This window comes from Apis cerana, linkage group LG7 (genome assembly GCF_029169275.1).
Source record: "Apis cerana isolate GH-2021 linkage group LG7, AcerK_1.0, whole genome shotgun sequence".
NCBI lineage: Eukaryota > Metazoa > Arthropoda > Insecta > Hymenoptera > Apidae > Apis > Apis cerana.
Genome location: NC_083858.1, coordinates 7,631,355 through 7,653,493, shown reverse-complemented (window position 1 = coordinate 7,653,493; position 22,139 = coordinate 7,631,355). Strand labels below are relative to the sequence as shown.

At 26.6% G+C, this 22,139-nt stretch overlaps 3 protein-coding genes across 19 annotated transcripts in view; all 3 read right to left on the bottom strand.

Annotated features, from left to right (window-relative positions):
* LOC108002978 (guanine nucleotide-binding protein G(q) subunit alpha) overlaps positions 1-3,747 on the bottom strand; it is a 49,988-nt gene extending 46,241 nt beyond the window's left edge. For all 15 annotated transcript variants that reach the window (XR_009830506.1, XR_009830507.1, XR_009830509.1 and 12 more), the window contains exon 1: positions 1,003-3,747. Coding sequence is in view for 10 of the 15 variants with exons in the window: in XM_062076995.1 (XP_061932979.1) it covers positions 1,003-1,120 (118 nt within the window). In the remaining 5 variants the exon portion in view is untranslated. The remainder of the gene's footprint in view (positions 1-1,002) is intronic.
* A 466-nt stretch (positions 3,748-4,213) lies between these two features.
* Positions 4,214-6,194, bottom strand: LOC107993162 (uncharacterized). The gene is made up of 5 exons (XM_062077414.1): positions 6,117-6,194; positions 5,315-5,611; positions 4,858-5,138; positions 4,640-4,773; positions 4,214-4,571 (listed from the first exon to the last, which is right to left on the bottom strand). The coding sequence occupies exons 1-5, from the start codon at positions 6,192-6,194 to the stop codon at positions 4,483-4,485; spliced, it is 879 nt and encodes a 292-aa protein (XP_061933398.1). The 3' UTR covers positions 4,214-4,482.
* The window catches only part of LOC107993203 (amphiphysin), a 62,176-nt gene continuing 46,221 nt past the window's right edge, over positions 6,185-22,139 (bottom strand). The window contains exons 2-9 of one of the 3 annotated variants that reach the window (XM_017049509.3): positions 18,542-18,677; positions 11,369-11,559; positions 10,943-11,215; positions 10,705-10,823; positions 10,530-10,573; positions 10,178-10,351; positions 9,291-9,433; positions 6,185-9,028 (exon numbers count right to left, since the gene is read on the bottom strand). In XM_017049509.3, coding sequence (XP_016904998.1) covers positions 8,948-9,028; positions 9,291-9,433; positions 10,178-10,351; positions 10,530-10,573; positions 10,705-10,823; positions 10,943-11,215; positions 11,369-11,559; positions 18,542-18,677 — 1,161 coding nt within the window. In that variant the 3' untranslated portion in view covers positions 6,185-8,947. Of the gene's footprint in view, positions 9,029-9,290; positions 9,470-10,177; positions 10,352-10,529; positions 10,574-10,704; positions 10,824-10,942; positions 11,216-11,368; positions 11,560-18,541; positions 18,678-22,139 lie in introns of all 3 variants that reach the window. The other 2 variants (XM_017049510.3, XM_017049511.3) reach the window with 2 other exon arrangements.

Here is a 22,139-nt window from a genome sequence, read left to right as displayed (position 1 = left end):
TCTCCTTCTGTCTTTTGTAAAGCTATCGTTCATACTTATAATATGGATTACTGATGATCACATCGAATTAATTTTTATTATCGAAAAAAAATTTTCTTACGATATTTCTGTTAATTTCATTAAACAAGGTGCAGTATGAAACGAGAATAAACGTTATAAAAATCATATTCACGATAATTTCTCATATGGGAAAATCGATTTACTCAATCAGCAGTCCACAAAGCAGCGATAATAATAAAACGGCTTTTAATATCTTGGCAATTTTCTAAAAACGTTCACATCTCTTTTACATACCGCTAAGCTCGAAAAACGTGTGCGTGATCGTTAACAAGTACACGACAATGGCAGCAATGTAGCAACGCGAGATAACCTAGAGGGCTTGCGACGAAACTTCGAAAACGAGAACTAAAATTTTTCGTTCATTAATCAACATCTCGCTAATGTATTAAATAAGGTAAAATAGACGGAAACAAAGACGATGAAAAATATAAAGATTCTTATTTCGAAAAACTTGCATAAAGTAATCGACCGGTAGAAAAGCTCGAGAATGTAGTGTAGCAACCATGGTCGAGAGCTGTCAAGCGCACGCCGGTTAGACTGGGTCAACTACACTCGTGCCCTCCGATCGGTGGTCAATCTTAGTCAGAACAGAAACGATGATCTAGTCGAGATTCGTATGATTTGAGACAAGCGTGAATGAAGCGAAAGAACGAAATAAGTGAATCCATTGCTATCAACGATAAAAAGAAAAAGACGGCACACCCGATAATTCGATCGCGACGGTATGGCAGCCATGGGTTGAAATAAGACAGAGAGAATGGATCGGAACGGAACGGCACTGCACGGCACGGCGTAATTATCATAGGAAAAAGAATTACCAAACACTAAGCACTAGAGTATTGAAATATATAGAAAAATATAGTGTCTCATGATCCGTAAAAAGAAAAATGATAGAAAGTGTTTTGAAAAAGAATTTCTCTGTAGATCAATGATTAAACTCACCCAAAAGTAGCAGCTTAAGTTCCCGCCTGGCATCTCGTTTATCCTTTCGGAGTTGCCGCTCGATCTCCTGATTGATTCGTTTCTGCTCCCTCGCCTCTTCCGACAGGCAGCACGCCATAGCTCAGGACGGCAGGATCCTCGATAGATGGAGGAGGAAGAGAGGAGAAAAATGAGGAGGAAGAGGACGAGGAGGAGGAGGAAAAGGAGGAGGAGGGAGGAGAGGGAGGGAGGAAGGGAGAGAGGGAACAAGCGATTTGCGGTGGTGGCGAGCGATTGCCGAGTGGCGAGGTTCGTCGTAGACAGCAGCGGGCTCGACGGCACGATATCGTCGTCGGGCCGATATTACCTTGCCACCGCGAACGAGCGACGACGTCTCGTCGCCGTCCTCGTGGTTTCCTTCTCTTCTTCCTTCCTTTTCGTTCTGGCTAAGCCGATGAAACCGATCGTGTGCACCACCACTATCGCCACTAGCACGAATCACTAGCACTTGTCCACGCTGACGACGACGACGACGGCGACGGTAACGTGTATGAGGACGACGACAACGTAGATGTAAATGTAGACTTGATAGTCGCGTCTCCGGAATCCCCGTATTCTCAACGACGTCGGCACACGCGGCGACGGAGCACTCCTGGCAGGGCTCGACGACGCCAGCGACACATCAACACATGTACGCACACGCACGAACCTCGGCCGGTAGCTTGTGTCTGCCCTCTCGCCTTTCCTTCCCTTCTTTTTCTTTTTCAATCTTCTTTAATTCTCTCTAGCTTCGCTCTTCCGCTTTTTTCTATATTTTTTCTTTTTATGCTTCTCTTTTCTCGTTTTTTTTATCCTTTATTCACGCACGCACGTTCTGCGACGAAACGTGAAACGCACTCGCGAGAGACGTCGAGGAAGCGGGGGAGACACGCGCGCACACGTTTAGCTTTTGCTCACGGCGTGACTTCGACGATTCTGGTGAGAGACGCGAATTTCGCGAGAGCGAGGTCCGTTGGATCGAGATCTAGAGAGTCCCGACTGTACTCCGTCGAATCTCGATCGTCGGTCCCTGGGTCCCCCGCTGTACCCGCGTACTACTCGCGAGAGAGCTCTCGTACGGCTCGTTCACTCGTTCACTCGGTCCCCGGCGCGGTTGGGTGTGGTAACCCACCGGCGCTCTATCTCCTTCTCTCTCAGCTGCTCTCTGTCTCTCCCTTGCACTCTTTCTCTCTCACCCCCTCTCTGTTTCGTTCTCCTACCCTGTCTCTTTCTTTCTTCGATTCACGCTTTCTTTCTCTCTCTTTCTTTCCTTCTTTCTCTCTCACTCTGTCTCTCTTTCTTTTTCTTCCTCTCCCTCTCTCTCTCGCTTTAGGGTACTCTTTCTGTACCGCACACGCGACGAAATAGATTCACACTGAATATGCACCGTGTGCGCACACACGCAACCTATACGCGACGTATGCCAAACGACGAACGCGATTACGAGGTAACGTAGACGGAAACAACGAACCGAGGACGATAGAATAGAAGACGATGACGAGGTCGTCTGCTGTTATTGCCGTTGCTGCACGAGCGCCCACACCTCGAGCGGAGCAACTCCTCTTGCGATTCGCGCCGCGCCCGCTCGGTACGCAGCCTTTTATCAACCCTCGGTCGCTCGAGAATCCTGTTAGACCAAACCAGATTGGCGAAGCCCCGACACGGTAGGTCGTCGTATAGTGGTGTATAGGCGCGGGGCGCGCACGTGTCCGCTAACGAGATTAAAATCGGCGAGAAGGAGGAGGTGCGGCCGCCACCCGCTAGGGAGGAGGCACGGAGAATGTAACAGCGCCGCGGTGTTTCGGATATAGGTTATACTCGTTTCTGTACAACCGACCGATTCTGACGGTTTGCAGCGACACGGCCACCGTCGCTGCTCGCTCCAAGTGATCACGCGCGCACTCTCTTATTCTGTCTCTTTCTTCTTCTCACTCTCTTTATCATATCATCTTTCTTCCTTTTCTATTGTCGGATCACCCCCGATTACCCTGCCGTTCTGTATTTCTTTCTATCTCATGTATATTTCACCTCTATTCTTACCCTTTCGTTTTTTACGCTGGTTTCTTGCATGTTATGGGTGCGTTTAAAGCAAACGTCGTGTTTTTCCATCGATTCTACTTCGTCATCGAAGAATATATACATATGTACTTTCTTGAAAGACTGTCAAAGTATCTTCGTGTGAATGCACTTTGTACATCAAACGATACGTGTCAATTGCTGATCACTGAAAATATACCATTGAAATTATTGTGGAATCGATCATGGATTTGTTCGATAACGATAATATTTTTACAAAGCATATGTGTGTATTTACGGAATTTAAAAATTATCATCGATAATTTTATAATAACATAAGATTATATAATTTTTATGTATAAATTAATTTTTATAACATACATATATACATATTATATATATTATATATATAATTATATGGATACTAAAATATATACAATAAATATATTCTAAAAATATAATTATTTTCATTTCATAAATCTATATGAATAATTTATTTGTATGCAATGTATAAAATATATTCGTAATATATATACATCTATTATTTAATTCATTGTTAATCGTAAATTACAAAATATTTACTTAATTCCAGTTTCATTTTTCGTTTATATATAATTATATAAATGAAATAGATAGTAAAATAACAAATTAATATTTATTAAAATATTAAAATTTAAAATGTATTACATTTAATTAAGACATCTTTTCAATATTTATTTTAAGTTTTTATTTAAATAACCTTAAAGAGATTTCTTGAGATTTCTAACAGTAGATGGCACTCAAGATACGTAGTGTTCAAAATATAAATTTTATAAATTTTTTTCTACATAAACAATTAAATAATATCTTTTAAAATGTATAATATTTTATTTAATTTGGATGATTAACATATATAACTTACTATATTTTTTCTTTTTTCTCAATTAATTTTCAAATTTTTTCTTTTTAGATTAATAAATTATTAAAAATATAAATGCTATAAATAATATAATTCACTTGTGATATTTATATAATTTAAAAATAGATTAATAAATATTTCAATTTTTTCTATATTTTTTTATAATTAATATTATAAAGTAGAAACAATTGTTTTCTCCAATTCTATCTAATAATAATTAATAATTATATTTGATTAAGATTATAACAAACAACTAAAATATGAATTTCATTTAAAAATTATATGAATTCTTGTACATTAAATATGAATAATTAGTAAATGAAATGAAAAATATAATAAATGAAAATAAATAAAATATAAAATACAATGTTTAAAATATATTTTTACAATTTTGATTTTAGTAGCATGGTTAAACCTATAATCATTTATAATAGGATTAGTATATATGTAAGGTTTCATGAAATGTATTATTTGTGAATTCTATTTTCTTAAACTGAGGATAAAACAGTTGCTATACTATCAAGGCCAATGTTATTTTCTGGTTTATTTCAGCATTGTTCATCATCAGTAACATAATTTATTTTACATTTTTGGCATAATTTAGGTTTGGGTAAATCCTCATCATGGGAAACTGTTACTATTAAATATAAAAATAAATCTGATAAATACAAATATCATTGTATAATTTTATCATATTTCTATTACCTGTATTTGTATCATTTTTATGAAGTTTTTCTCCAATTGATTTAAATAATATTACAATTTTATCATCATTATCATCTGTATTGTTATAATATTTCTTAATCCTTTCAAAACCATCATAAAGAGCCATTAAACGTCTGTAATAATTAAATTATTTATAATTTATAGAATTCTTTTCTAATCTTTTGAAAATAAATCATAAATTCTTATTTATGCCATACATGTTTATTACTTTTGGTAATTCCAAGTCTAATATAGATCTACTTTGTTGATAATTATTTAAAATATCATCATATTGTTGATGTAATTTCTCTAATTCTGATGTAGACAATGTGAAATTAGTAAGAAAATTTTTGAAGTTTTTTGTTGCTCTATAAAAATCTTTTTTCTTTATATAATGATTATTCATCAATTCATTAAAATGTTTTGGAAGTGTTATAAATTTCGAACAATGTTCTATCAAATCTTGTAAGATAATTAGTTTATTTTCTTTTTGCGCTTCCAACTATTATATATACATATATATTAATATTTAGTAAATTATGTATATTAAATTATATAAATGATCGATTAAAATATATTTAAAAATATATTGTAGTAATTATTTTTATGTACAAATTATGATTACAATTTTCAATCTTATACTTTATATGTATGTGATAATTAAAATCATTATACCTGTTGAAGATGCATTGTTAAATGTAAAGAATCAGATTTGGAATTTACAGAATATGATTGAGGAAGTGTCAATAAATGACTAATATTGAGCACTCTACATGCAGCTAATTGAGATACTTGCAAAGATTGTCCATATTGTGCAAGAGCTTCAAGAGCAGTAATACTTAAATTCAGATGTTGTAGTAAAGCTGCTTGTCTATCTTCTGCTAAAGATTCTTCTATTTGAGTTCCTGTCAAATGTAATTCTAAATTTTCTCTTATTTTTTCAGATTCTTGACATTTCAAACATTTCAGTTTCTACAAGTAATAGATACAAATATGTGTTATAAGCTTTTTTATTCTATCTTATATACATAATATATGTAATAAAATATTGCCTTAACATTTTGTAGGTCATAAGATTTCATTTTTTCGTTACAATGTTTACGACATAAACAATAATTTGACGAAGTTTTTTTATAGGATACACATTTTTGCGTTGTTGAAAATAATTGTGATGACAATTCTGATGGATACAGAGAAGGTACTATTTCTTCTTCCGATATTGGTGTGCAATAAAAACAAGAATTATATAAATTAGGATCACTCCATCGTTTATATTTTTCTTGAAATCTTGACATTTTCTAACTTTTTAAAATAAATTTCTATTCTAATTATATCTTTAATATTAATTTTTGTTATTTAAATATAAGAATTTACTTGCATAATGAAATTACTTATTAAAGAAATATATTATTATTTTAATATTCTTCGAAAACAGAAATTTTTCATAATTGAAATTTTTTCATTCTTATTATCTTACAGAAAGTAATACTTGATAGGTCGATGTAAGGAAGGAATTTTCAGGTTGAATATTAAATAGAACACATATTTGAATCATAAACACTTATGTTACAAACCAGTAATTGTTTATTATAATCGTCTTCAATTGAAAAGAACAATTAAAGCGATAAATATATATACGCATTATAGTTTATATTAAGGTTATAAAGATATGACTAATTGTTTCGATAAAATAAACAACAAGACATAAAAATGACAAATGATATAACAATTGATTGTTCCACTGCTACACTAAATTTTAGACCTCAGTATTATTATTTGAGTGAATTAGAATTTTAATATTAACAAATGTTGTCATATTATATTAATAAATAAATAAATACAACATAAAGAAGATAAGTAGACACAGTTATTATATTTTAAATATAATTTGTTATTTAATTATTTATTTTTTAAAAGTTAAATCGATTTTATATAAATATATTAAAATGGTATATTAAGTAAAATTTTTTTGATATGATTTTTTATAATATTATAATTTATACTAGATTATATAGAATATTATTATCAAATTTGTGATGTACATTATTTTTATTAAAAATAAGAAGAGAAATATATTTATTACTTATCTTCCTTAAGTTAATTAAATGCATTTGTTTAATTTTCCAATAAATTGAATAATTTATTATATTAAATATATATTGATAAATCTACTACCAAATAATTAATACTATTTATATTATTGCTAAAATGTGTATAGTTTTAAATATTTTTATAAAGATTTCTGTTTTTAACATTTATAACTTTTTAAAATAATATCAAAATTTTAGTTCATTTTTTGACTATTATTTGTATAAATGACTTCACATTCTTGATATATAAAATGCTGTATTAATTTGGCACATTCATAATATAAATGTTAAAGATATTTGTTTTTTAATTGCTGCATATTATATATAAGAATAAAATAAGATAATTTAAAATAAACACTTTTCATACTTCACTTTTAAGTTATATAAGTATTAATTATAGTATAATATAACAAGTACATATATCAAATCCAATGAAATAAATTATATGTTCAAATTTTATACCGATTATTGAAAATTTTGTTAATGATTATTCATTTATCAGTAGTTGAATGGAATGTACTTATGTATTTATTCAAATTATATAATAAATTAACTGCAAAAATAATATTAAAGTGAAGCATGATGTGTTATAAAAGTATTATTTTTTTTATATATTAAATTTATTATATATATATATTTTTGATATGAATTGAAAATTTATGAAATTTTTGCACGAATTACTAGACTCTAGTCTAATTACTAGACTAGTTACAATTAAAAACAGAATACACTGATGACTATTGCTTTACTATTATTATTATTAAAATTTTTTTTTATTTTTCATATATTTTTCTGTTGGTCCACTTCATAGAATATAAATATTAGTCCATATATATTAGTCTGTCCACTATCATTATCATAATTACATAATTGTAACATATAATCAATATATTTTTTAACATGCACTTGCAATGTTTCACACTTTAATTAACCTATAATTTCGATTTGTACATGGGGTTAATAATTAGTGTGACAATGGATCAATCGTTCAACCATAAAACTTTTCATTTATAAACAATCCAACTTTCTTATGTTCTGTATCTTAGATCATTACAATAAAATAAAAGGACACACAACTTAATGGAAGCTGAAATCAGTAGTCTCCTTGTACTATTTTATAATCTATTATCGTAATACTAATTTTTACGTAAAATTTGATGTCAAATTTTCTTAATAAATCTATTTAACGAGTATTAATTAACACTACAAATTGTTTATCTTGATTGATATTAATTCTATTCTTGCTATAATAAAGGCAGTAATAATTTAATTAATCACCACCATCCTATTTTCTACACGTATACTGGAAAAATATCATTGAATTAGTCATTGAATAAATATGATGTATACATATTATTAAAAAATATAAATAAAATTTTAAAAACACAAATCTTCAAATATGTATATATTATTAATTGATTATATAATACTCCTGTCAATAGAATTATATAGAAAATTCTGTTCTCTTTCATTATTTAAATATTTTAACATATTATATTTAATAAAATATCAAACTAGGGATGTATTAATTGTATAATTCATTATATTATCGAAAATTTGTTGTTCAAAATTTGGCATTTGTCATTTACGTTAACATTTTAATTTAAGTTTCGTTTTAATTTTTTTTTTAAATAAACAAAATCTTAATGTAAATAGATAATTAAATTTTTAAGTTTTGATGATTCTGAGAACATTATAATATCTTAAACATTACATTAGTTTTTACTAATAATTTCAGTAGCCACAAAGTTATTTCATAAAATATTCTTAAAATGTATAATTCTATGTACAATTTCATAAAATAATATTAATTTAATATATAAGGTTTATATTATAGTACTGCATGATGTATTACAATATATTATTTAATTACTTAAATATTTCATTTGATTATTAATGATGTGTATTCGTACATTGGATACAGGGAGAATAATCCCATATTATAAACAATGAATGTTGGCACAGACAGTGGCTGGGTTAAGGCACTTTGGGGTGTTTAATTTTTTCCACAGTACCTCCAGCATAACTATCTTATCACACCCCTTTCTCCTTCCCATTGCCCCTCATTGTTATTAATATTAATTATTTATTTTTTATATATATATATAATATCTCAGATGACTGTATGATTCTCACTTTTAATCTTGTAACTATTCTTAAAATAGAATACGCTGTTTTAGTGAGCATTGGAGTGTAATAGACGAATTTAATAAAGCTTTCACAGTGGTTTCGTGAAATTCGCTGGAAACATACCCTTTTCATTTGTACCTTCTTTGATGCCCATTAACCAACCTTGTTCCTAGAGAATAAAATATTTCGTATTTATTATTATTTTAATTATAATATTATTATATTTTATTATATATTTAATAATAATATTAATTCTACTATAATATAAATAGGTATAATATATATTATACATAGTGATACAAGTATTACATAAAAAATTATGTATATATTGTATATTATGTATTTATATAATATATCTCAGAATATACATATATAAAGATATAAAATGACAAGATATAAATTTTAAAATAGATTATTAAAAAAATATAAACCTGTTCTTCTGGATCATCATATTCTACTACACGAATAATATCACCGACATCAAATGACAATTCATCCACATCTTCGCGTCTATATTTGTAAGTAGCCTTGACTCTGTATAAAACCCCAGGTGGCAAGTTGTCAGTCGTTGCCCCTAGAGAGAAATTGGTACCATTTTCATATTCCACCTCTAAAATAATTGAATCCGCCTCATTAGTCATGGACCTGTGATATAGTTCTATTTAAATTCTAACTTTCATTGATCAACTCAACATACAATTATTACAATTTTTATGTAAAAATTTTTATGCATAACTGAAAGTCAGAATTAAACAAATAGTTTTTCATTATTTCAACAAGACCATGCATAAATGGGCAGGCAGCATACTTATATGGACACAATATAAATTTTACATATACATTTCTTACATATTACATATTATGTATTTTGGAAAATTGTTTTTTAATCTTGAATGAATTTTAATTCTTGTTTTTAAGATACCAAAACTAATAATTTATATTTATATTCTATTATATATATGTGCTTATGTGCTTACATGTGCTTACACATGCTTGCTAAAAGTATGAATGCAATAAAGTATATTATACTTACGAAACAATAATTGCGCAATATATTACTTAAGCAAATGAAATTCATTCAATAATATATACTATTACTTTCTTACATCATTATAAATTTAAATCATAATATAGTTTTTTATCAAATATATATAAAATTGTCCAAATTCTAGATAATCAGAATCAAAATTAATTTATTAACATATTAAAAAAATATTTTTTATAAAGTTACTTTTATACAAAAATTCTTAATATATTAATGTTCATTTTTAAAAACGAGCGTCGCGTAATGACATTTACTCCTACGTTACATACTTACCAACAGGAATATCATACAACTCTTCTACTCGCTTAGAGGCCGTAACTGTGTTTTGCGGAGATGCATCCTGATTATTGAGAGAATTATCATTGCTGTTAGCATTGCTGTTAGCATTGCCATTTAATTGAGTAGTCGGTGATGTGTTTCTTGCTGCTGGAGCAGAATCATCCACGGCTGTAACATGCGATAAAGCTCACTCAAAACTAAACATTTAGCCACATAATTATGTCTGCAGGAACGTCTTATGTGGCATTACAACTACATTACACTCATGCACAAAATATTAGTACACAAAAAATTCAAATGCACAAAAGACGCATATAAATAATGCATATAAAAAATATATATTTACCTGGTGAAATATTATTCTGAGCTGGTTGTGTGTTGATTATTAAACTAAAACATAAAATATTTAGTATGATATATCATAACAATATTGAATAATAATTATATGCATATAAATTATTATTTTATTTTTTAAATATAAATTAAGTTTCATAAGTTAAACTTTCTATTATTCTACTCACGCAGAATTGGCGTTAGGTGATTTTGGAGACTGAGGTTCTGTATTCTTCTTCAGTGTATATGATCCTCTCTGGCTTTCGTTAGCAAGTTTATCGACGATTGCTTCTAATTCAGAATATACCTAAGATATAAGAGCATAAAATAATATTGAACAAAGACGAATATTTAAAATACAATATATTTACAGAATATAAAAAAAATAAGTACAGTTATTAAATATATATATATATATATATATACCTTAGCACTTTCAGTGTGAAATACTTGTTCAGCAGCAAACAATGTTTGCAAATTAGTAACAAGAAAAAGAACACGTGAATCATATAAGGCAGGTAATTCATCATGAAGTTCGGAATTAAGTTGTTCATATGTACGCTTAGCTTCTTCCAATAATTCCTTTCCTCGAGAAACTTTGAGTTCATCCCGTTTCCTTGGATTACACTGTAGTGATTGGAAATTATGTCTTTGACTGTCATAATCTACCAATTTCCGTCCACGTTTGTCAATTTTTTTCTGCAATAAATATAATAATTCCCATTTTCATATTAATTTCGGATTCATTAATTTAAGATTCTATTGAAATAATATTAATTCTATTGAATAGGTAAAGAATTAAAAGAGTTACACAATTTTTGAGATAATTTAGAGTCAGAGTGGAAGATGTACCCTCATTTCTGGAAATTGGCTCTGATATGTGTTGAGAGGCACGAGAACTTGATCCGCAAGTTTATGAGTGAAATCTTGCCACAACATATCGAGATTTTGAGCTTGCACGTATAAAAGATCATGGCCAGTCCATTGACTTTCGTAGATCTCGTTCAAAGAATCCATGAGAGTTTTAGACGCTGCTTGCACCGCTGTTAACATAATTAATAATTTCATAAATATTATTAAATTACGTGATATTTTCTACAATAGTATCAATTTTAATTAGGGATGAATTCTCAATTTATAAAGTTTTAAAAACTTTTAAACTTTTAAAATTCGAAAGTCTTGAAACATTTTTTCCCCTTTTGCTTTTTTTTTGAAAAATGCTATTTTATCAACAATTAAAATTTTAATAAATTTCTGAAAGTTTTTAAACTCAAGCTTGTAATTAATACAACAATAATGATCGAAGAATAAATTTAAAATCGTAGAATAATCGTAAAATGAGTCAACAATTTAAACACAAACTATTATTAATTACATAATATAATAAATTATTCTTTCTATAATTTGCATAATTATAATTCTTCTGGACTTCGATTCGTCATAAAAACTACAAATAAACTCTTTGAATTTCAAAAGATTTCGCGCTCATTACAAAAAAAAATATTCAAAAAATTAAGTTTCCGGAACAAGATCAAAAATTATACGTTTTATTTTGAAATAGAATCGTAGTAACACTAACTCGTATGTCGAAGCAACTTCAAGGTTACGTAGCGCGTAATCGTTAAATTCCTTTTTCATTTAAGACGTCAACGTTGCGTCGGAAATAAGAAATTGCTGAGAAGTTGTAATTAAACGTGTAGGCATAACCAAACCACGCAGCTGAAAATTTTTTTATACCGATTTCTTATTCTCCTATTCAGGAAACTATTTCTTATTCAGGAAACACGATTTTTATTTCCTCAACAAACGTATGATTAAAGTTAACCGCTTTATTAATCTACTTTCGCTCGCAAGTGCATTCACTTATCGAGGTATGACAATTTTACGAATATATTATTCATGGATTCAAATGGAAACTGAGAGCATGTTAATTTGTTTGAAAAACTTATTCTTGTTTATGAAAAAAAAAATATATCCTTTTGGTATTATTGAATGCCTTGGAATGATTAAAATGAAATATTCGAAGGATTTTATTTTCATTGGAGTTTCAATTGGAAAAGATATAAATGAATGGATGGGATGCTCAAAAATAAAATAACAGATTCATTCAATAGCAACAAATAATGATTAAAAATTTGACAAAAAAATGAATATATAGATATCAGTAAACAAATAAAGAATTGAGAAAAATTATATGAATTTTTTATTTTCAAATGTTTCTTTAATTGCTAATATAAATTTTAATCGATATCATAATATAACAAGTGGTATATTAGTATTGGTAAAAGTTTCAATGTTTTACTCAATTGATATAATCGTCATTTTTTTAATATAATCGTGTTTTTTTTCTATTATTGTGATAGCAATTAAATTTTGTTATTTTGTTAGATACATGGTTTTTTTTAAAATTGATAAGTATTATTCTACATTTTTTTTTGTTCAAATTATGATATTCTGTGTTACAATTATGTTATAAAGTAATGTAAATACAGTTTATGAAGTAAATTGGAGTATTTTAACGAATCTTGCATACTCATTTCACAAAATTCCAATGCAATTATTTATAAAAAATTCCATCTTTAAAGCTCTGAAAAATCTGAATTTTTGAATACAAATCGAGTGCTCTTTGTAGTAAAAAAATTCAATATCGTAACAAATAATTAAACGAAAGTTATATATTTGAATATTTTGAAAAAATCAAATATTTTTTACAATAAAAAAATAAAATTTATACAACAATGATCATACAAATACTTTTGCTACTTCGCAAACTTTTTGCTACTAATTAAGCCATCAAAATTTTCCTAGGCGTCTAATAAATATTTTCCATGCTTCTTTTCCCAACATTTTTTTCACACAATACATTCAAAATGAATAAAAGATCTTTGCATTTTTCAATTCGCATCGATAATTCCCACCGTGAAATTTTGCTTCGTGATTAGACTTCCGTCAAATTTTTACGATTCTCCTAATGCATAACAAGTAAATACGTCAGAACAATTTTACATAGCTTTTAGAATTTGCGAGAAATACGATACGTCTTGGGTTTTAAGATCGGAAAAATTTGAAAAAATTCTCGATTTTTATTGAAAAAAAAAATCAATTCGCTAATGGAACTTGGCGAGTTCTTGAACAACGCGATTTATCAGAAAAAGCAGAAAGAACTCGCGAACGTGCGTATCTATCGACAGGTTTTGCGTTGGCCAACCATTGGTACAGCGCATGCGGGTATTTATGTGCGAATGCTGTTATGTGCCGTCTCGACTGATAAAAGGAAAGGTAAAAGGCATCGGCGTAGAAACGGATTTCCGTGAAAACTTACGAACGCGGCACGATTCTTGAAAACTGATCGTTTCCTTATTGCAAATCCTGTCAGTGTAACGAAATCTTTCTTTTCTTTTTTTTTTTTTTTTTCTATTTTCTTTTCTTTCTCTTCACGAAACTCTTTTCTTTACGACGCTTCGGGCACAATACGTTAATAGTACAGTTTACAAGGAAAATCTATAAATCAATCGACAATTTCAACAGGATATGTTTATCGCTTATAAATGATGTAGACAAATTTTACGATCATAATGGTTGAGGAATTGAGGAGTTTGCTGTAACAAGGAGCGGATAATCGTTTGTAATGATTTTAGGGAAATTATTGTTTTGTAATTTCTATAATTATTATATTTTGATTTATTATCGAAAAAGCTTTTAATAGGTGGAAAAATACGTATAATTTTTTTTACAAAAATTTGATACGTATTAAGAAAAATATTTGCTATAATATAAAAATATTTTAAAATTGTTTACATCAAAAAATTATTTTGTAAAAAGTTACTTAAATTGTACGTTGTTTGTAAAACTTATTGTACGAAAGATAAAGAAAGCATAGATATATCGCTTCGAATGTTTTTTCGTTTTTCATACGATAAGTTTTATAAACTTCGAAATAAAAATATATTTTTTAAATTAATGATGTAATAAGAAAATAACGTTTTAGATAAATAGTTATTTAAAAATTTTTAAATAAATTATTGCTCTATAATAACACTTCGACTCAATTTACGATGATATATAATTTAATAATTTAATAAAATTAACTCATGAGTTTGTTTAAATTTAAAAATATTATAAATTATGATTTATAATTTTACTCGATTTCAAAAGGTAAAATATTAGTTGAGATTTATTTATTAAGTGTTATAAGCAATTTAAATTTTCGTTAAATGAAGCGAGACATATATTATATGACAAGTGTATAAACGTGAAACAATATATAAATCTTAAGTAATATTTTTGTACACCAACTTTTGTATTTGTTTTTAATTTCTACAGTTAATCCTCCAAAGATGCCCTTCTATATATTAAAAAATATAGAAAAAATACAATGTTATTATTTTTCTAATATCTAATTAATTTGGCTTTACCTATCCCTAATATAAAGTTATAAAAATAAGAAAAATTACTATTCGTTGCGAACTACGCCATTGATACATACGAACAAGAGGTTCAAAGTGCTCGATGCTGTAAGTATGTACACATCCTGATATGTAAATTTTTTTCTGTTCAACTGTGATTTATCTGAATATATTTGCTTCTTTAATGCAAATTGCTTAGGAGCATACATTTGTGCACTTTGAAATGAAACTAGTAAAAAGATTGGAAGATCGATGTGTTCGTCGATATTTTCCCAAATTGCTTAAATTTTACACGAAATTTCTTAAAATTGATATTATTCGTTTGATATTATTATTTACCCTATTTTATATTTCTATTCTCTCCCCTATCCTGTCTCCATTTCGTTAATGCCCGTAATAAGCGTTTCTCTCGAAAACAGCGCTATTAAAATGTCAGATATGTTTCCCTCAACGATTGACGTCTCTACGAGTGCCGCATAGGGCCTGCGCAGAGACGACGGTCGTTATTCAATGTCTACTACGTTATTCGCCCAACTGTCATTCATCCACGAAACGCATGCAACTTGTTGACGAAATGGAGTAGCGCACTCGCCACAACTTTTTTTCCAACGGTATCGTAAACGGAGTTGTAAATTTAATTTCGCCGATATCACGTCCAGAAAATGTATGGGACACGTGATTTGTCCCATATAAAGCTCGAAATGATCTGCTTTGATCTGCGATGGAATCATAAATTCTTTCTGAGAAATTGTGACGATTTTTGATCGTCGAGTTTGAATATTTGTTTATTTCGCGTACAGTTGCATCGTTTCGTGCTGTTAACAGTATACAGTACATTCGCAAGATTTCTTTAACAAATGAAAAAGGGAGGAAGAGGGGTGAGATGAAAGAAAATGTTATATTTGATTGGGAGAAATATATCAGAAAAATATCAGAAGAATAAGCATTATTTTTTGTGCAATAATCTAACATTATTCGATATTTCCATATTTATCTTCTTTTACGTATTTGTTATTACAGTTATTAATTATATAACCAAAGGTTTTTTATTATTTTGATAAAGGAAAAAGTTTAAATTATTTCCTAAGACTAATTTCTATAATATTTATACTATGTAGTATTTCAAATATATAAAATTCAGAAACTATTTTTAATAAATTTTGCGTTTTGCAAAGAACAATACATATGGAAAGGAAAAAGTTGTTCGAAATAATGTCTTTAACAATATATTTCAAATTAATTAAAAATCGAATGAGAAGTTCGATTTTTCAATAAATCTTACTTTTAATATAGATATATTGGTATTATTAGATCGAATAATATCGTTCATTCTCGTTTCTTTGATTCTTAATATATATCAAGATATAACAATTCAAGTTCTTTGATAAGAGCTCTTTAAAAACCTTTTGACCCAACTTTTTTCCATTCCGTTTTTATTCTTCTTTTTTATTGAAATTCATCGTATATACTAATTCTGATGATGTAATACACTATTTGAAGATACCTAATTTTAAATTAATTTAATGAAACTTTTTTTCTATATTCTTTTAAAGCTACGATTTGATCTAATTGCAGCAAACAAATAATATAAATATGTATAACAAATATATTTTATATTTTTAAAAAGAATGATAGAATGATAAATCTTTACAGTTATAATCTTATATTAAACTTCTATTATAATTTAAATTTTTAACTTATTATTAATTTGTTATTAGATTGTGGAATTTTATAGAAATATATATGCGAAATTTATCGAAATATATAATTAATATATATAGAAAATATGTCATATCATTAAAATAAATATATGTTAAATAATAAAATTTATACATATTATTTTTGCAAAATATCAATAATTTTATCATTTACATTTATTTATTATAATTATAATTTGTATTCCAATATATAATAATAATATTTCTTTAAAAAAATTATTTAAATAATTAAATAAAGATATAATATATCAATATCGTTTGTGGAAACTGAATTTTATTATATAAAAAGTAATGAAATACATTTTGCTTTAGTTAAAATTTTTTAAATTTTTACAGATTTAGAACATCACCTTTTATAATATATTTCTTCATTTCTCTTCAATGTCTAACTATGATGTGAACAGAATTGAATATAAGAAAAAAAACATATTCATTTATATTATTTATATAAGATATGCAAAAGATATGAAAATATAAAAAATATGTTTTTGCATAAATATCACGGACGTTAATGCAAATTTATATTATAATGAATATGATAAAAAATAAAGCATAAATAATAATTTATTTCATTTACATTTTAAACATAATTCACAATGGAATGATAAAATTTTATAATAATTTTTAATTTAGATTGTTATTGAAGATACATCAAAAAAGTCATGCGATATCATTATCGAATGCGAATTTATTTATATTCGAATGAGAACTAGTTTTTATGTCGTAGGATTCCAATATTTATATTAATTTGAATAATTTGTAATTAAAAAAAAAAAAGGTATATATTAAGATTATCAACGAAAATTTTGATAAACATAATGTAAAATAAGATTATTATTTAATTTTGAAAAATATCTTAAAATTTGTTAAATTTGACAATCATAACATACGATATTTCATTAATATTATTTACGAAAAAAAAAAAATTAAAAAAAATATTGATTTTTATTATGAAATTTACATTTTTTATATGAATAAATTTATAGTATCAAGTATTATTATTATTATACATCTTTTATAGTATTAATTTGATCATTTTTTTATAAATATTAAATATGCATAATAATTTAATGAATTCAATAAATTTAATAATATACAAAAAATGTATAGAAAAATTTAATAAAACAAAATATATGACTAATAAAATGAAAATGTATGAAAATTATAAAGCACGAATATTCAATGAATATTATATGAATAGGTATTTGAGCAAATCGATAAATTGAGACTAAATGCAACGAATCACGGAAAAGGTTTATTTCTCTCGCCCATCTGTTAAATATTTAATTTATCGTAAACATTCATTTTTATTACTAGATTCAGTATAAGCGCAGTTGCTAAAATTGGCAAAATTTCATGCATGTTTGAGATAATAAATAAACTGTTTAAAAAAAAAAAAGAAAGATTATATTTTTAAGTATCAAAGATATACATTACTATAAAAGTACTTGAACGTTTGTTTATTTTGAATAAAATTTAAATTTTTCTGAATATGATGAAAGAATTTATATATGGAATAATTTTTTTTTACCGAAAATAAAATTACTTTATTTAAGAAAATCAACATTTAAATTTTCAGTGCAATTTTTGTTTTTTTTTAAATATAATCTATATTGATATAAAATAAAGTAAAAACTTTGAATTACAAAATATATAGAATTTAATATTTTTAACATTCTGTTATAAAAAGAAATCCCAGATACGTACATACGAAATTTTATTTAAAATTTAATGAAATACTGGCATTTTGGGAGTTGATTTCATATAAAATGCTTTTGCACGAGTTATTGTAAAGAGAACAATTTTATTTCACGTTCCTTTCCTGGTACGAGTTTCAATTCATTAAAAAAGATTATATTTATATAAATATATTGAATAATATGATTTTCAATCGAACTTACCTCGAACACACCTGATGTAATTGTTGAACTCTTTTTGCAATCTGTTTGCGGCATTTTGTTGTCTCATAAAATTCTGCAAATGTTCGTCGAATATGTCATCTGCTGTTCTATCCACTTTGCCTAAATTTTGAAGAAACTGTAATGAGAAAGAATAATCAACTGCATTAAAATTATTACATATTAATTTAACATTTTCAGAAGAGAAATAATACAATTGATATAAAATTATGTAATTAATAATTAATAATCATAGAGGTTTAGAGGTTATAAACTTCAATAATTTAAATGCATAATTTCATACAGCATAAAACTATTAAATTTTTATTCTAATAATCTTCTTATATTATAAGGAAATAAGAAAATTCGTATTAACATTTGAGAAGTATTTTCACCTTGAAAAATTGAATTAAATGTTAATTCCAACTATTACACGATAATGCACACGTTTAACCTCTTAAATGATTATACTTATATACCTTTATATTACATGACTTATTTTATAATTTGTCATGACCAAAGATCACGTAGCAGATTAATATAATAATGTAAAAATATAATAATAATAATAATAATAAAAATGGTTTATTTGTATCGTTAAGAAATAAATCTTTTATGATTACATTACTTTATAAAATATTATTCTAGGTTAACATCTAGGTTAACATAAGACTTATTTTAATACATATCAAATCTTATTTCTAACCATAAGATCTCCCTCAAATGATTAAGAAATTAGATAGATATTAATTAGCATTCGATAGATATAATATTTTTTAATTAAAATTTATTATTTATTTCATAAATGAATTTTATGAAAATAATTATATATGGTGTAATATTACTCGTTCTACGCTAAATTTCAAAAAGTTTGTAAAATTGAAATCGATTGTAAGAGAAGTAAATAACTTATGCGAATTCAATTATAAGGCCTTCTATTACAAGGCCACATATGTTTCCATAGGATGGTATCAAAAGGGTGGCAGCATATTGAATATGTACATGTATGTGTGTGATCGATCGTATAAATCGATTACTAATTGATAAATTTATCGAGAAATTTCTCGATTCTCTTCAAGAATTAATGTATATGTATTTATATGTTGTAGACGAATGATTGAAAATCAATTATTACGAAAATGATTAGATAAAATACAGATAATATACGTTTATATATTTGAATAAAAAATAATAAAATAAATATCTTATAAATATCTTATAAAATAACAAATATAATTAAATATATATGTTTCTTTGGATAAAAATTTGATATTAATTTTGTCGAAAGTGCACTTTTAATAATTATAAAAAATAAATTTAAGATTAATAATTGTAAAAATCTGAAATTTGATTTGATTTGATGGTGGTCTTGAAATATATTATACAAATGGAAAAAGCGAATATATTCATTTTTGTGAATCTAATGAATGCAACTTAAAAAAGTTTTTTTTAGAAAAAGTCAAAAATTCTTTATGAATTTATAAATGAATTATGAATTTATTAAACATTAAATAATATTAGTAAAAATAAACGAATAATTAATAAATAAATAGCAAAAATTCTTAAAGAGATAAGATTTATGTTAGATTTTTAATTCAATATAAAAACATTTATCGCTGTACACTGTAATGGCAAACATACAACATCTAGAACAAGCTCGACACATGTTATATTAAATCTTGGACACAATGATAATCTCACACTAAGTTAAAATAGATTCTATAACACACATATTAATAAAAAGAATCAAGATCATTGAGATTTAATCAATTTTTTTTATTATTTTGATATAAAGAATTTCAAGAAGTGTGATAGATGATGAACTCAAATTTTAATTAGCTCGAGTAAAAAAAATTAAGTAGTATCTTGTTATAAAATGATCTGAGGTATAAAGTACTTTCAATGAACTGGCACAGATTTGGCTAGACGAAAATGCCAGACTACAATCCCTATAGTATGTCAGAGCTTATAATATCTCAGAACTATGCCAAAACATATGCATAATAATATATGGTGTGAAAAATATTTTTGTATATATCTCGAAAACTAAAATTGTTTAGTACTTATATAATGAAAAGTTAAAGAAATTTTCCAAAAATGAGTCTGACTTATCAAAAAGAAGATAAATCATAGCGATAATTATATAGAATACCCTATATATCTATTTTTTAAATTTAAATTTTCACAATAATATTTATCTGTGTCACAATATATTTATTGTTATTAAATACATAAGCGAGAATCGTAGCGAAAATTAATAATAAGACACCTTATATATTTATTTATTTTCATCATATAATTTTATTTCATTTGTATAATATAAATATAATTTATTTAGACTCAGTGAATATAGATAATACAAAACGAAGATAAAAGGAAGATAAATCATAAATAAATGTAGATAATTATATTATTTATTATTAAAATACTCCATATATATCTAAGTATCTAAGTATTTTCACGATAATTTAACTTTAATGATCGGTATATAATATTATTATATATAGTATTATAATACTATTATAATAGATAATAACGAAAAAAAGGTAAATCTTAATCATATGGAACACTCTATTATTTTCATTCTTCCATTATTTTCACAGTAATACTTTAATTTTAATAATCCGTGCATAATATATTTATTCTTAATAATTTTAAATATAAATAATATGAAACAAATGTAAATAAATCGACAGTTAGATAAAACATTCTATATATTTGATTTTCAAAATAATATTCTGTGCATAATTATTATTAAATATCTGATCACGAATACAAATAATATGTTAAACATAAATAACAATAATACTTTAATTTTATTTACACCATTTGTGCATAAATATTCTTAGCTAAAAATTGAAACGTAACATGGAATATCCTAAAGTAGATCTAGTTATTTTCACAATCATATGTGTAATATACTTAGGTACATATCATAGGTTGGTAATTCTAATGTAACACGCCCTCTAGATTGAGACTGTGCACGATCACTTTGTCTCCTTACTGTCGCTTCCCATTTTATTCCACGGAATCATTCTCGTGTTCTAACGTGACTTTCAATTCGTTTTAAAATAAGAGCTGCCATTCATCTTTGTTCAATATTAAGCGTAATAGACGCTAAATTACACGAACGTCGCCATTACCTTGTCACTTGTATCCTACACATTGCGCGATCCATTGCCGTTAGCTCCATGAAGATTTGCATTGAAGAGAATCGTGATAAAGGGGAGCTTTATGAAGGTGCTGCGAATTACTCATGAGTTATTATATATACGCGACTTAAGGCGGATTTTTATTGAAATTTGATGCATGAAATAAACCGTTCTTAATTACTTGATTAATTAATGAACTAATTGATGAAATTGAAGATTTGTTACTTTTTTTTTAAATTTACTACTTTGAATTAAATTTTATAATAAACAATGAGCATATAAACGAAAAATATACTTATTTTTAATTCAAATAATATTATCAATTAGTCTTTTGTAATAATAATTTCATTTTAATTTCATTATATGATATAATATAATATAGAATTAAAATATGTATAAAAAAAAATTGAAATATAAAAATGTCACTTGAGATTTATATTTGTAACTTA